We start from the raw sequence: 14,562 nt of genomic DNA, 5'->3' as shown, positions 1-14,562 counted from the left end.
TGTCAATCTTCTGGTTTGGTTATTGTACTACAATTATGTCAACAGGATGACGAGTACACAGGACGTCTCATACATGTCTTTGCAACTTCCTGGGAATCTATAATTATTTCAACTTAGGGAAGTTTTTAAAATACATAATCAAAAGTTCAAGTTAATTATAAACATATCTTAGGAAAGAGTCAAGGAATTTTTTTAACTCCCTAATTAGTACTTATCAAAATTGCAAGTTAAAAGACAAGTTCTATAGTGAGGGGGAAAATAGATGTACAAAGTTACCTGCTTAGTAAGTTGCTCTTCACAGAGTTTGTAAAGTACATAAAACTTTTGAGCCAAGATAACGTTTTCAAGAAAACCACAGCTTGCAAGTTTAACTCGCATAATGATCTGCAAATTAACAGTGAGACTTTTCAGTTTTAGTGAAGAACAGGTAAACAACATAAATCGTATTATGGTTTTAAATCCTGATGCATACCTGTCTATCAGGAACCATCATAGCAACAGTTCTGAACTGAATTTTCAAGTTCTCGGGTAGTTCCTGGCGCCCAGCATACCCAGGGTTCTAGAAGTTAAAATTATTTAATTTTTAATTGTTGACATAATTTTCATTTCTTGAATACAAATTATCAATACATTTCAAATCCCTAATTCAGATTCTAAGAAGGTATTGAAAAACATTCGATTCATAAAATATCCCTCTTTTCACAAAAATATGTATTAGACCATCCATATTTATTAATGTCACATTACTTTCTCTCACACATTTCCATTTTCATTATACTAATAAAGTAACACACATGTGCATATGTACACACGTACACACACACACACCACTTTATGTAGCAAAAAATAAGCCTCTGTGTATCTATTTGTTAAAGAAAATGAAATAAAACTGAATAAATACTGGGATAATTATGATCTAAAATATGTTACTTAAAGAAAAAGAAAATTTAGGATTTCATACTAATCAATTTACTGAGGCAATTTTTATTTCCTCTCTTCAATTGCTCTTTTTTTTGCCAGAAAATATTTTTATCTTGCCTTACCTTTTGAAGGACATTTGCATGGAGTATATACTATAGTTGCTAGGTTTGTCTTTTTTATTAATGTTTCCTATTTGCTTTGTGTGTGTGTGTGCTTTGTTTTTGAATTGGAAGATAACTGCTTTACAATATTGTGTTGGTTTCTGCTGATCAACAACACAAATTATTCTTTACAGTCAGAATTAGAGAGTTCTGTGGCTGACAAATAGCCATAAATAGCTGACAAATAGTTTCTTTTTACTATTTAAAAAAACACACACAGTGATGAAGGGAAACAAAGACAGGAATGATGAGAAAAACATTAAAAAGGACAAAAGTAGAGGTGAGAAGGAAGCTAATAAGTAGCAAAAGACTGAGGATAGACCACACCCAAAAGTCCCAAGCGATAAGGTGAGGGTGTTCGAAGACAAGTAAGGCAAAGAGGAAAGTGCATGAGGAAACCTTCAGTCCCTGAGCATTTACTGGGCATGGTCAATAGACCAGATAACTTTCCAGGTGCTGGGGACGCAAAGATGGCTGGCTGCCTTTCAATACTCCTATTTTTCATTCTTAGTCACATAACTTCAGCTGCAAGCTGGGTGCATCACCACCCAGATTTAAAACTACATTTCCCAGCCTGCCCTGCAGCTGGTGAGATTAAATTCTACCCTGTGAGTCACAAAGGGACACAGTGTATGAAAGGGACAGTGTATGAAATACACTTGATGTCTGACTGAAGGGAGTTGATTCAGTCAATTGGCTGCAACAGAGCTGCTTCTGTAGCACCTTGGGCTATAAGGTGACCTTGAAAATGGAAACCATGATGATGTAGAAACCTCAAAGAATCTTAAAAGAATACATACTTAAGTTACTATTCTTCATATCTCAGGTATTCACAGCCTAATGCAATATCTAATTGATATTTCCAAAATTATTCTTAATCCAAGGGCAAGCTTCTTTTTTTTTAATTTAAATTTATTTATTTTAATTGGAGGCTAATTACTTTACAATATTGTATTGGTTTTGTCATACATCAACATGAATCTGCCACGGGTGTACACGTGTTCTCCATCCTGAACCCCCCTCCCACCTCCCTCCCTGTACCATCCCTCTGGGTCATCCCAGTGCACCAGCCCCAAGCATCCTGTATCCTGCAACGAACCTGGTCTGGTGATTCATTTCTTATATGATATTGTACATGTTTCAATGCCATTCTCCCAAATCAACCCACCCTCTCCCTCTCCCACAGAGTCCAAAAGACTGTTCTATACATCTGTGTCTCTTTTGCTGTCTCACATACAGGGTTATCGTTACCGTCTTTCTAAATTCCATATATATGCATTAGTATACTGTATTGGTGTTTTTCTTTCTGGCTTACTTCACTCTGTATAATAGGCTCCAGTTTCATCCACCTCATTAGAACTGATTCAAATGTATTCTTTTTGAAGGCTGTGTAATATTCCACTGTGTATAGGTACCACAGCTTTCTTATCCATTCATCTGCTGATGGACATCTAGGTTGCTTCCATGTCCTGGCTATTATAAACAGTGCTGCAATGAACATTGGGGGTACACGTGTCTCTTTCAATTCTGGTTTCCTCAGTGTGTATGCCCAGCAGTGGGATTGCTGGGTCATAAGGCAGTTCTATTTCCAGTTTTTTAAGGAATCTCCACACTGTTCTTCATAGTGGCTGTACTAGTTTGCATTCCCACCAACAGTGTAAGAGGGTTCCCTTTTCTCCACACCCTCTCCAGCATTTATTGCTTGTAGACTTTTGGATAGCAGCCATTCTGACTGGCATGAAATGGTACCTCATTGTGGTTTTGATTTGCATTTCTCTGATAATGAGTGATGCTGAGCATCTTTTCATGTGTTTGTTAGCCATCTATATGTCTTCTTTGGAGAAATGTCTATTTAGTTCTTTGGCCCATTTTTTGATTGGGTCGTTTATTTTTCTGGAATTGAGCTGCAGGAGTTGCTTGTATATTTTTGAGATTAGTTGTTTGTCAGTTGCTTCATTTGCTATTATTTTCTCCCATTCTGAAGGCTGTCTTTTCACCTTGCTTATAGTTTCCTTTGTTGTGCAGAAGCTTTTAATTTTAATTAGGTCCCATTTGTTTATTTTTGCTTTTATTTCCAATATTCTGGGAGGTGGGTCATAGAGGATCTGCTGTGATTAATGTCAGAGAGTGTTTTGCCTATGTTCTCCTCTAGGAGTTTTATAGTTTCTGGTCTTACATTTAGATCTTTAATCCATTTTGAGTTTATTTTTGTGTATGGTGTTAGAAAGTATTCTAGTTTCATTCTTTTTCAAGTGGTTGACCAGTTTTCCCAGCACCACTTGTTAAAGAGATTGTCTTTTCTCTATTGTATGTTCTTGCCTCCTTTGTCAAAGATAAGGTGTCCATAGGTGCGTGGATTTATCTCTGAGCTTTCTATTTTGTTCCATTGATCTATTTCTGTCTTTGTGCCAGTACCATACTGTCTTGATGACTGTGGCTTTGCAGTAGAGCCTGAAGTCAGGCAGGTTGATTCCTCCAGTTCCATTCTTCTTTCTCAAGACTGCTTTGGCTATTCAAGGTTTTTTGTATTTCCATACATATTGTGAAATTATTTGTTCTAGCTCTGTGAAAAATACCGTTGGTAGCTTGATAAGGATTGCATTGAATCTGTAGATTGCTTTGAGTAGTATACTCATTTTCACTATATTGATTCTTCCAATCCATGAGCATGGTATGTTTCTCCATCTATTAGTGTCCTCTTTGATTTCTTTCACCAGTGTTTTATAGTCTTCTATATATAGGTCTTTAGTTTTTTTAGGTAGATATATTCCTAAGTATTTTATTCTTTTCATTGCAATGGTGAATGGAATTGTTTCCTTAATTTCTCTTTCTATTTTCTCTTTATTAGTGTATAGGAATGCAAGGGATTTCTGTGTGTTGATTTTATATCCTGCAACTTTACTATATTCATTGATTAGCTCTAGTAATTTTCTGGTGCAGTCTTTAGGGTTTTCTATGTAGAGGATAATGTCATCTGCAAACAGTGAGTGTTTTACTTCTTCTTTTCCAATCTGGATTCCTTTTATTTCTTTTTCTGCTCTGATTGCTGTGGCCAAAACTTCCAAAACTATGTTGAATAACAGTGGTGAGAGTGGGCACTCTTGTCTTGTTCCTGACTTTAGGGGAAATGCTTTTAATTTTTCACCATTGAGGATAATGTTTGCTGTGGGTTTGTCATATATAGCTTTTATTGTGTTGAGGTATGTTCCTTCTATTCCTGCTTTCTGGAGAGTTTTTATCATAAATGGGTGTTGAATTTTGTCAAAGGCTTTCTCTGCATCTATTGAGATAATCATATGGCTTTTATTTTTCAATTTGTTAATGTAGTGTATTACATTAATGATTTGCAGATATTGAAGAATCCTTGCATCCCTGGGATAAAGCCCACTTGATCATGGTGTATGATCTTTTTAATGTGTTATTGGATTCCGATTGCTAGAATTTTTTAAAGGATTTTTGCATCTATGTTCATCAGTGATATTGGCCTGTAGTTTTCTTTTTTGTGTGTGGCATCTTTGTCAGGTTTTTGGTATTATGGTGATGGTGGCCTCATAGAATGAGTTTGGAAGTTTACCTTCCTCTGCAATTTTCTGGAAGAGTTTGAGTAGGATAGGTGTTAGCTCTTCTCTAAATTTTTGGTAGAATTCAGCTGTGAAGCCATCTGGACCTGGGCTTTTGTTTGCTTCTTTTAAATTCTTCTAAGCCACACTATCACACTGAGTAAACTCTTTCATTCAGTTTCATGGGTTATAAGTGATCACTTCAGAATTATTATTATTTACCCCTAATTGCTTTACTGGTTGTTTGCTTTAGCCAAAGTTTGTGACTAGTCTCACTTCTGGACAGGAAACCCTAAGAACCAGAGCATAATTCTTCTTGTTCTCTTTTTCCTTTGCTGTAGCTACCAGTCACAGTTGAGACAGTACCAGAGACAGGACATGTAAAGCATCTTCTGCCCTCTCCACCACGACACCATACACCCAAGCGGACGTGTGGTATGAAAATAATAAATCTTTGATGTGTTCAGTTCAGTCAGTTCAGTCCATCAGTCGCATCTGACCCTTTGCAACCCCATGGACTGCAGCACACCAGGCTTCCCTGGTGTGTTAAGGTGTTGTTGTTGCTGCTGCTGCTGCTAAGTTGCTTCAGTCGTGTCTGACTCTGTGTGACCCCATAGACGGCAGCCCACCAGGCTCCCCCATCCCTGGGATTCTCCAGGCAAGAACACTGAAGTGGGTTGCCATTTCCTTCTCCAATGCAGGAAAGTGAAAAGTGAAAGTGAAGTCCCTCAGTCGTGTCCGACTCTTAGCGACTCCATGGACTGTAGCCCACGAGGCCCCTCCATCCATGGGATTTTCCAGGCAAGAGTACTGGAGTGGGGTGCCATTGCCTTCTCCAGTTAAGGTGTTAAGTAGAGCAATTTACGTGGCCACACCTAACTTTAAGGGTCAGGGAGACATAGTCCTGTAGTATTTTGCATGGTGGATATTTTCTTTCCCAGCCGTGCTTCACGGCATGTGGGATCTTAGTTTCCCCAGCCAGGGATCAAACCTGCGCAACCCTTGCAGTGGGAGCACAGAGTCTTAGCCACCGGACTGGGTTTGAAGTGGTAAGCCACTAGAATTTGGGCATTGTTATTGTAGCTTCCCTGTCTGATACAATATATAAAAGGCCCATTACCTTTCCCCAAAATGAGTGCTCAGTAAACAGTGACTAATTTTATCATTAACAAATCACTATTTTATCTTCTGTCTAGTCTATTTTTCCTACGCAAAAAAAAAAAAAAAAAAATCATTTAAACAGGGACGATCCCTAGATGTCATTTACCCACTCATATATGCCTACTTTTATTTAAGTCTATAACAATTACACCAATAAATTGCATTTAAAACCTATGTTTTTCAATCTCTTTTAAAATCACATCAAAAAGTATGAAATACTTAGGAATACACCCGATCAAGAGGGTGAAAAGAATGAAACAACGCCACTTGCAGCAACATGATGGACCTAGACATCATCATACTAAGTGAAGTAAGTCAGACAAAGACAAATATCATAGGATATCACTCAAAGGCAGAATCTAAACTATGATACAAATGACAAAGAAAACCAATTTAGGATTACCAAAGGGGAAAGTGGGTGGAGGAGGAACAAATTAGGAATTTGGGGTTAGCAGATACAAAGTACTATATATACATAGATAAACAACAAGATCCTAGTATATATATCACAGGGAACTGTATTCAAAACCTTATAATAACCTATAGTAGAAAAGAATATAATATATATATATACATATATAACGGAGTCACTTTCCTGTACACCAGAAACTAATACAATATATATTAACCATACTCAATAAAAAGTTTTAAAATATGTAACACCTATGTTCTCACCATTGTTAAGAAGATTCCAAATTCTGGATTTAAATCAACACAATCACCATCAGAAAAAATAAACTGTTTTTTTCTCTCTTTTCTTGCTGTCAAGACGATGTAAATTTGTTGGGCTGCCACTGATAACACAGGCAATTCAATTCTGTTAAACTCATCAAAACAGCCCCAGGAACCTGACTGTGCAAGACCTGGTGTGAAAAACAGTTAGTTTGATAAGTTTTACTTTGTAATACACCTTCTTGATAGAAATCATTTTTCCAAAGCACCCTCAAACAATTATATAGTGAAATACAATTTATATAAACTTCACATCTGGCTGTTTATAAAGACATATTTAATTCCAGTGATATAGAGAAGTTTAATTATTTGTACATCATCACCAAAACAATGAAAACAGTATACTGCTGAAATGAAAGTTCAGACTCATCATTCCACCAGGGATGCTGAAGGGTGATAAAAATTGCTTCAGTCTGGATGTGCCACCCCCAGTGGGGATGGAGGTGAGGGAGCTATAATGTTTGGGGAAATTAACAAAATAAGGGATGCCCTATCTGGGTCAGATCACTCTGTCCCTTTCTTGTTGCACTGAGAGAAATGCCTGGAAGCTGAGTGAGACAAAGAATGGTCAAAATATGTTTATTTATTCCTTATGAAACCCAGCACAAAGGAAGACCTGGATATCAGGAACACTGCTCCCGTCTAATCTCGAAGGATGAAAAATCTTTATTTTTTAACTGCATGAAACACTCTTCTCTCTCTCTTTTTTTTAAGCAAGCAAATCGGATTTATTAAAGAGAAGGAAAGTACAAAGCTCTCAGCATAGACACTGAGAGGGGTTAGAGGGTCCCCACAAAACACTCTTCTTTTATTACTGCTTCCACCCACCAACCCCCACTTTTTCGTCTCTCTCCTTTGGGAATTTCCATTTTATGGATATTGGAATTTACATATCTATTCCTATGACCGTGAATTTTTTCTGTCAAACTTTCCATTTCTTTCTGCAATATGCTCTCTTGGCTAGATATTCCAACTCAAAAAAACAAAAAAACAAAAAAACTCAGGTTTTGTTTTTTTCAATTTCTGATTATTCCAACTGTTATTCTTTTCATAGCAGCCTATTTTTTTTTAATTGGCTATATGTGACAAATTCTTGAATCTCTCTGAAGCTATTAATTTGAGATACTTTTGCATTTTCTTCTCATTCCAAATGCAAATTCCTGTTTGCATTGTGTATGGCTGCCTCTGGCGATTGGGGGGAAGGCATGAGAGGCAGGAGAGCTTATCCGCTTGGGTCTGGGGCTTGGGAACTGACCTGGTGCGGTGCTTGCCTCTCTGGCACAACCCCTACCTGGCAATAATCTTTGTCAGGACTCCACCTTCAGAGCATTTACATGGGGGAGAAATGCTGGAGACAGCCAGTTTCTTTTCTCTTTCTCTGCTTTCTGCTTTACTTTTGGCATTCTAGGATTTACCTGGTGCTCTAGTCTGCTCCTCTCAGCCATCTTCAACCATTAAGCCAGGAGTGGTCCACAGAACATTCTCTTTCATTAAGTGATTCTTTGGGTTTAAATTATTTTTTTTTTAAGGACAGGCAGTTACAATGAACAATATAGTGAATATCCATGTACCCACCTACCAAATCTTAACAATTTTGCTTCAGATTTCATCCTAAAAAATAAAATACTGAAACTACAATTCAAGTCCATGTAGGTCTTTCTTGGATCCACACTCCCTCCTTCTCCAGAGGTAACTTCTACTCTGAATTTGATGTCAACGGTTCTTACGCATGCCTGCTCGCGTGCAGTTATTTACAGGCATGCATAACGTTTGGCTTGTTTGGCTTGTTCAAAATTTGTGTGTATCTATTTATTTTTCTATATACTGTACCTATAAAATACTGTATCTGTACACTGTAAATATATACAATGTATCATCAAATAAACTGATTTATTTACTCTTCTCTGCAGCAATTCTACCAACTTATACACATAGAAGTACTAAGATTTACAGTTTCTACACACCCTTACCAACAGTGGTTTGTTAGACTTTTCATTCTTACCAATTAATAACAGTGAGAACAGTATTGTTTTGTATTTCTTAATGATTTGAAGAAACTCTCCCTTTTTTTTTTTTTTGGCCATGCCACACACATGTGGAGATCTTAGTTTCCTGACCAGGGGTAGAACCCCTGCCTGCTGCAGTGTAAGCGTGAAGTCTAACCACTGGACCAACAGGGAAGTCTAAAGAAAATCTTTCTTCATGTTAGATATTAATCTTTTGTCAGCCATACATGCTAAAATATCTTCTCCCAGTCTTTGAGAAGTCTATTTAACTTCTCAAAAAGAGACATATCACAAAAGACTGTAAAATTATACACACGCACACACATTCACACACACACACACAATTGACCCTTGAACAACACAGGGGTTAGGGGCTTGGACACGCCACAAAGTCGAAAATCCATATATAACTTTGCAGTCAGCCCTCTCACATCCACAGTTGCACATATAGGGGTTCAACCAGCCTGAGGTCGTATAGTACTGGAGTATGTATTTAGTTTAAAAAATCTGTGTATAAGTAGAACTGCACAGTTCAAGTCTGAGTTGTTCAATGTATATATTTTGAACAGACAAGTAACTAAAGATAAGAGCTGGATGAGCAATCCCATGGATACCATGTTATAGGGATATCCTCCTACCCTGCTTAAATGTATTCATCCTTTCTTTATAGTTTGTGGTTTTTGTATTAAAATGTCCCTTTCTACTCTGAGAACAGATATGTGCCTTTGTTACCTTCTAAAGGTCACACAAGTTTTGCCTATCATAGTTAAGCACTTAATCCCCCAAAATTATTTCTATGCATGTTGTAGGGATTTAATTTTTATATATGCAGGCATCCAATTTCCCTTGTTAAATATTAATCATCCAGGGTACCAGAATGACATTGCAAATTCTATCTCTTCATCACTGATTTTCAATACCACCTTTTCCACATGTCAGTGTTCCTGGCCTATTTCTGCATTCTCTACTATGTTCCACTTGTCTGTTTATCAAGTCGCTTTAGTCATGTCCAACTCTTTGTGACCCTACAGACTGTAGCCCACCAGACTCCTTTGTCCATGGGATTCTCCAGGCAAGAATACTGGAATGGGTTACCATGCCCTTCTCCAGCGGATCTTCCTGACCCAGGGATCAAACCCTCATCTCTCATGTCTCCTACACTGGCACTGGAGTTCTTTACCACCAGCACTACCTAAGTGATATCCTTCTGAGATTTTCATTTTCTAACTTTTGTTATGGACAATTAAAATAAAATTTGTGTTTATTTCATATTCAAGTAAACTTGCTAAATTCTACTTTCTATAGCTTTGTTGATTTCATTGTTTACAATGTCACTTGTAAATGACGGCCTTTTGTGTTTCTTTCTTTCCAGCCTTTATGCTTTTGCTGTCCCTGTTGTTGTTCCTTAATGCACTGGGTAGGATGCAGAACACAGTGGTGAGTGGAAGGAATAGCGATGGAAATCCTCATCTTATACCTTGTCTCAGAGAACGCTTTCAAATTTTCAGTACCACAATGTTTGCCGTGGGTGTCCTTTATCAAGTGAGCTATGTGGATGGATATCTGGGGAAAGAATCTAAAGATCAGCAGGCATAAGGTGGAGGGAGTGTGCTTCGGGATGTTTGAGAAACATCACAAAGGTCAGCGTGGCTGCAGCAGAGACAGTGTGGGGACAGTGTCAGGAGACGAGATGAGAAGGGCAGAGCGATGCCACAGGGAAGGGCAGGTGTGACTGTACAAAACAATACGAGGACCAGCGTAAGGATTTCGGCTCTTATTGTGAGCGAAGCCAGGGCCCGGCTTTCAGTAGAAGAGTGTCGTGACCTGACTTACAATTAGAAGGCTCTAGATTTGAGATTAGAATGGAGAGCACAGGGGTAAACTCAGGGAGACCAATTAGGAAGCTTATTGGAGCAGCATAGGTGAGAGATAATGATTGGCTTGAACCAGGATGACAGCAGCGGGATAATAAAAGGTGGCTGGTGCTAGATGTGTTCTGAAAGTAGAGCTAATAGTGTTTGCTGACAGTTGGACATGAGCATGAGAGAAAGAGAGGTGAAAAGGATAAGTCAAAGATTTCTGTTTAAGTATCTGGAAGAATAGAGTGGGTATTTAGTGTGTCAAGGAAGGCTGAAGAAGAAGTCGAGATGGGGAGGGGGGATCGGAAGTTTGGTTTGGGATTCAGTGACTCTGGACCTGTTAGATATTTAAGGGGCAATGTCAAGGATCAGGTATCAGTTGTATTATGTGAATTCAGAGTTTCAAGGGGAAGTCCAAGATAAGATGTAAATCTGATCATTTAGATAGCATTTAATGTTTATTGCTGGGAGAAATATCAATGACCCTAGATATGCAGATGATACCACTCTACTGGTAGAAAGTGAAAAGGAACTAAAGAGCCTCTTGATGAGGGTGAAAGAGGAGAGGGAAAAAGCTGACTTAAAACTCAACATTCAAAAAACTAACATCATGGCATCCCATCCCATCACTTCATGGCAAATAGATGGGGAGGCAATGGAAACAGTGACAGACTTTATTTTCTTGGGCTCCAAAATCACTGCAGATGGTGACTGCAGCCATGAAGTTAAAAGACGCTTGCTTCTTGGAAGGAAAACCATGACAAACCTAGACAACGTATTAAAAAGCAGAGACATCATTTTGTTGACAAAAGTTTATATAGTCAAAGCTATGGTTTTTCCAGTAGTCATGTACAGGTGTGAGTTGGACAAAGAAGGCTGGATGATAGAGAATTGATGCTTTCAAATTGTCATGCTGGAGAAGACTCCTGAGAGTCCCTTGAACTACAAGGAGAGCAAACCAGTCAATTCTAAAGGAAATCAACCCTGAATATTCATTGGAAGGGTTGATACTGAAGCTGGAGCTCCAATACTTTGGCCACCTGATGTGGAGAGCAGACTCTTTGGAAAAGACCCTGATGCTGGGAAAGATTGAGGGCAGGAGGAGAAGGGAGCAACAGAGGATGAGATGGTTAGATAGCATCACTGACTCAATGGACATGAGTTTGAGCAAACTCTGGGAGATAGTGAAGGACAGGGAAGCCTGGGGCACTGCAGTCCATGGGGTTGCAAACATTCAGACATGACTTGGTGACCGAATAACAACAAAAGTGTGGGTCTGCATGAGACCACCAGAGAAGACCAACAAGGCCTGAGTTCTAAGACTGAAATGCTCCCTAATCTTTTTTCTTTGTCCATCTGAAACCATCTGCCATCTATCTTTCCAGATTTTCTCAATATTTCCCATCTGCCAGTACCCCTCTCCCTTCTTGTGTTCCAGTGTTACCATCCTTTTAAAAAAATATTTCAGTAATTCCCTGGTGGTCCAGTGGTTAGGATTCTGTGCTTTTACTGCCAAGGGCCCGGGTTTGATCACTGGTCAGGGAACTAAAATCCCATAAGCTTCACGGTGCAGCCAAAAATAAATAAATAATAAAAATCTTTATTTCAGTGTGATTTAATGCAATAAAGGAAGTCACATGTGTCATCAGTTTGCTATCCTGATCTTATCTCCTCCACCATTGTTTCAGGCAGTATTAAATTGATTCTGTTTTCATAATCTAATACACATTCAACTCATGGACTGTAATGCCAGAAGTAGTATTGAATGATATTTAATTGATGATACCCAGCCATTTTTGGCCCAGAAAAATGGCAATATCATATGCATCAATCTACATTAATTTTGCTTATGTGGGACACTATCACTTTAGACTTCTATCAGAAAATACCATTTAAATGCAATAAAAATAAATCCACCAAAAATAACACAACAGTGTTTGACACTTGCCTTTAAAAATCCTTCCTAGCCCTCTGAAATCCATTTGATCTGAGCAATTAAACACGACCACATATTTCCCCAAACATCTTCCCATGTCTTTCGTAGTTTCGGTTTTGCCAGTGCCCGCAGGTCCTGCTGGAGCCCCTCCCATGTTCATTCCCAAAGCCTGTGCCAAAGTGATGTAGCACCTGCAAACGTGAAGCAGACAAAGCGTTGTGGACATGAGCTAACATGCGTTACAGTGAAGCACAAGCAGAAGTCCAATGTGATTGGAATGAGACCATTCGTTTTAGAGTTTGAGCCACCCCCATGAGAGGGGCTTCCCCGGTGGTGCTAGTGGTAAAGAACCAGCCTGTCAATGTCAGAGTCATAAGAGATGCAGGTTCGATCCCTGGGTCAGGAAGATCCCCTGGAGAGGGGAACGGCAACCCACTCCAGTATTCTTGCCTGGAAAATGCCTTGGGCAGAGGAGCCTAGCAGGCTACAGTCCATTGGATGACAAAGAGTCGGACATGACTGAGCTACTAATGCTTTCTCATAAGAGATGGGCAACGAAACAAGGCTGGAGTAGCTGGTATTCATTAGAAGTAATACAGGGTTTGCAAAGGCGTGCAACCCTGACGTAAAACCTGCAGGCCTTCCTTGCACTGTGGTCAGGAGAAATCTGAAGTCAGAGAATCAAGTAAGTGGTGGTGTGCTGGCAGATGTTTAACAATGAGCCCTCTAGGAAAAAAAAAATAAAGCTGATTTCTGTTTTTTGGCCTCGCCACATGGCATGCAGGATCTCAGTTCCCCAAGCAAGGATAGAACCTGTGTCCTCTGCAGTGGAGGCGCTGAGTCCTACTACTGGACCACCAGGAAATTCCAAGCCTAATTTTTTACATCTGCTGATTTCTGTGGCATAAATACGTCCATCGTGGCCAGTGGCAACGCTGGCAATGTGATAGCACAAAACTGGGAAGAAGAGCATGACGTTGGCTCTTGCAGACTAGTACAAGCCAGCTCCGCCAGCACACCACTGCCGGGAAACCATGTTACTGTGAAGTGTTTCACTCACTTAGACACATGTACAGAACAATGTAATGAACCCCCTGGTATCCATAATGCAGCTTCAGTTACATTTGTTTCAGATCTAAGCAAACTTAGTAAAGCTTCATGTGACATGAAGCTTTATACACAAACATCAATCGAAGGGAAAACAGCCTGAAAAATTTAAACTGTGATGGAACCGGACATATAAAGGGAGGTCGGATGAGTCTAGAAGAGGCTGAAGACATAATTTTGCTGTATCATAATTTTACCTGGTGTCAGCTCTATTTAAAAATAACAGCAGAATTAGCTGTTCTATGACCCAGTTTAAGTCGATTCTACAAACATTTACTGTCTCCTACACATGACATATAGAACCAGTTATTTGCAGGACATGTAAGAATGGCAAAGACCCTGGACTTGTCTAGTGTCATGTACTAGAAAGAATGGCGAGGGGATGTGCCATTAACTGATTATTCACTCAGACCTGGCCAAGAAACATCACCTCAGGAATGAACTTCCACATATGAAAAACCAGGAGACACCGTTTCCAAAGGTGTACCTTCCTTCTTTGCCATTCTAATGACCCTCTTTAAGGCTCTAAAGACATTTGTCCAACCTGTAATCTCAACTTCATTACTCAACTTCTTTTTTCCTTCCTTTTTTTTTTTTTCAACTTCATTACTAAACTTCTCATAGTCAACATTCAAGCATCCTTTTATTGTTTTACTTTTTCCTATTTCATAAAAATTTAACCTACATGTACTTTGAAATAATGAGTTATTTCATTGTTAAACTTTGATGAGCTAGCCCAGAGCTGACATGACAGCAATATGCTTTTGTTAACATTTCAAATGCAAATTTAAGACAATTGTAAGTACATGATTTAATTACAAGAATGGAATAACAAAAATGAGTTTCCTACCGATCTGTTAACGGGGTGATAACAAGACGATCAGTGCATCCCAGAAATTCATTCTGGTAAATAAAGTCAACATCTGTAATAGACACCACTGTTTGATCCAAATCTTCCTTAAAGTAAAATCTACTCTGTTTTAGCCATTCAAAATCAGTAACAGATCTGATATGCATTTTTACCTTAAAAACATGAAATACAAAGAGATTACATACTGAATTGCAATAGCATAAAACGTAGCATATAGGCAATTTTTATTCACTCATTCATTAGTTGAT

At 38.8% G+C, this 14,562-nt stretch overlaps 1 protein-coding gene across 1 annotated transcript in view; it reads right to left on the bottom strand.

Moving 5' to 3' along the window:
- Nucleotides 1-14,562, bottom strand: part of DNAH8 (dynein axonemal heavy chain 8) — a 317,992-nt gene that overhangs the window by 173,688 nt on the left and 129,742 nt on the right. The window contains exons 42-46 of the mRNA XM_086371558.1: nt 14,294-14,466; nt 12,349-12,527; nt 6,479-6,666; nt 473-559; nt 277-384 (exon numbers count right to left, since the gene is read on the bottom strand). Of these exons, the coding sequence (XP_086227684.1) occupies nt 277-384; nt 473-559; nt 6,479-6,666; nt 12,349-12,527; nt 14,294-14,466 (735 nt within the window). The remainder of the gene's footprint in view (nt 1-276; nt 385-472; nt 560-6,478; nt 6,667-12,348; nt 12,528-14,293; nt 14,467-14,562) is intronic.

The sequence above is a fragment of the Bos grunniens genome, chromosome 23 (genome assembly GCF_055505025.1).
Source record: "Bos grunniens cultivar Pamir isolate PY7600 chromosome 23, Bosgru_T2T1.0, whole genome shotgun sequence".
Lineage (NCBI taxonomy): Eukaryota > Metazoa > Chordata > Mammalia > Artiodactyla > Bovidae > Bos > Bos grunniens.
The sequence above is the reverse complement of the archived record's forward strand: the minus strand, read 5'-3'. Positions and strand labels throughout refer to the sequence as shown.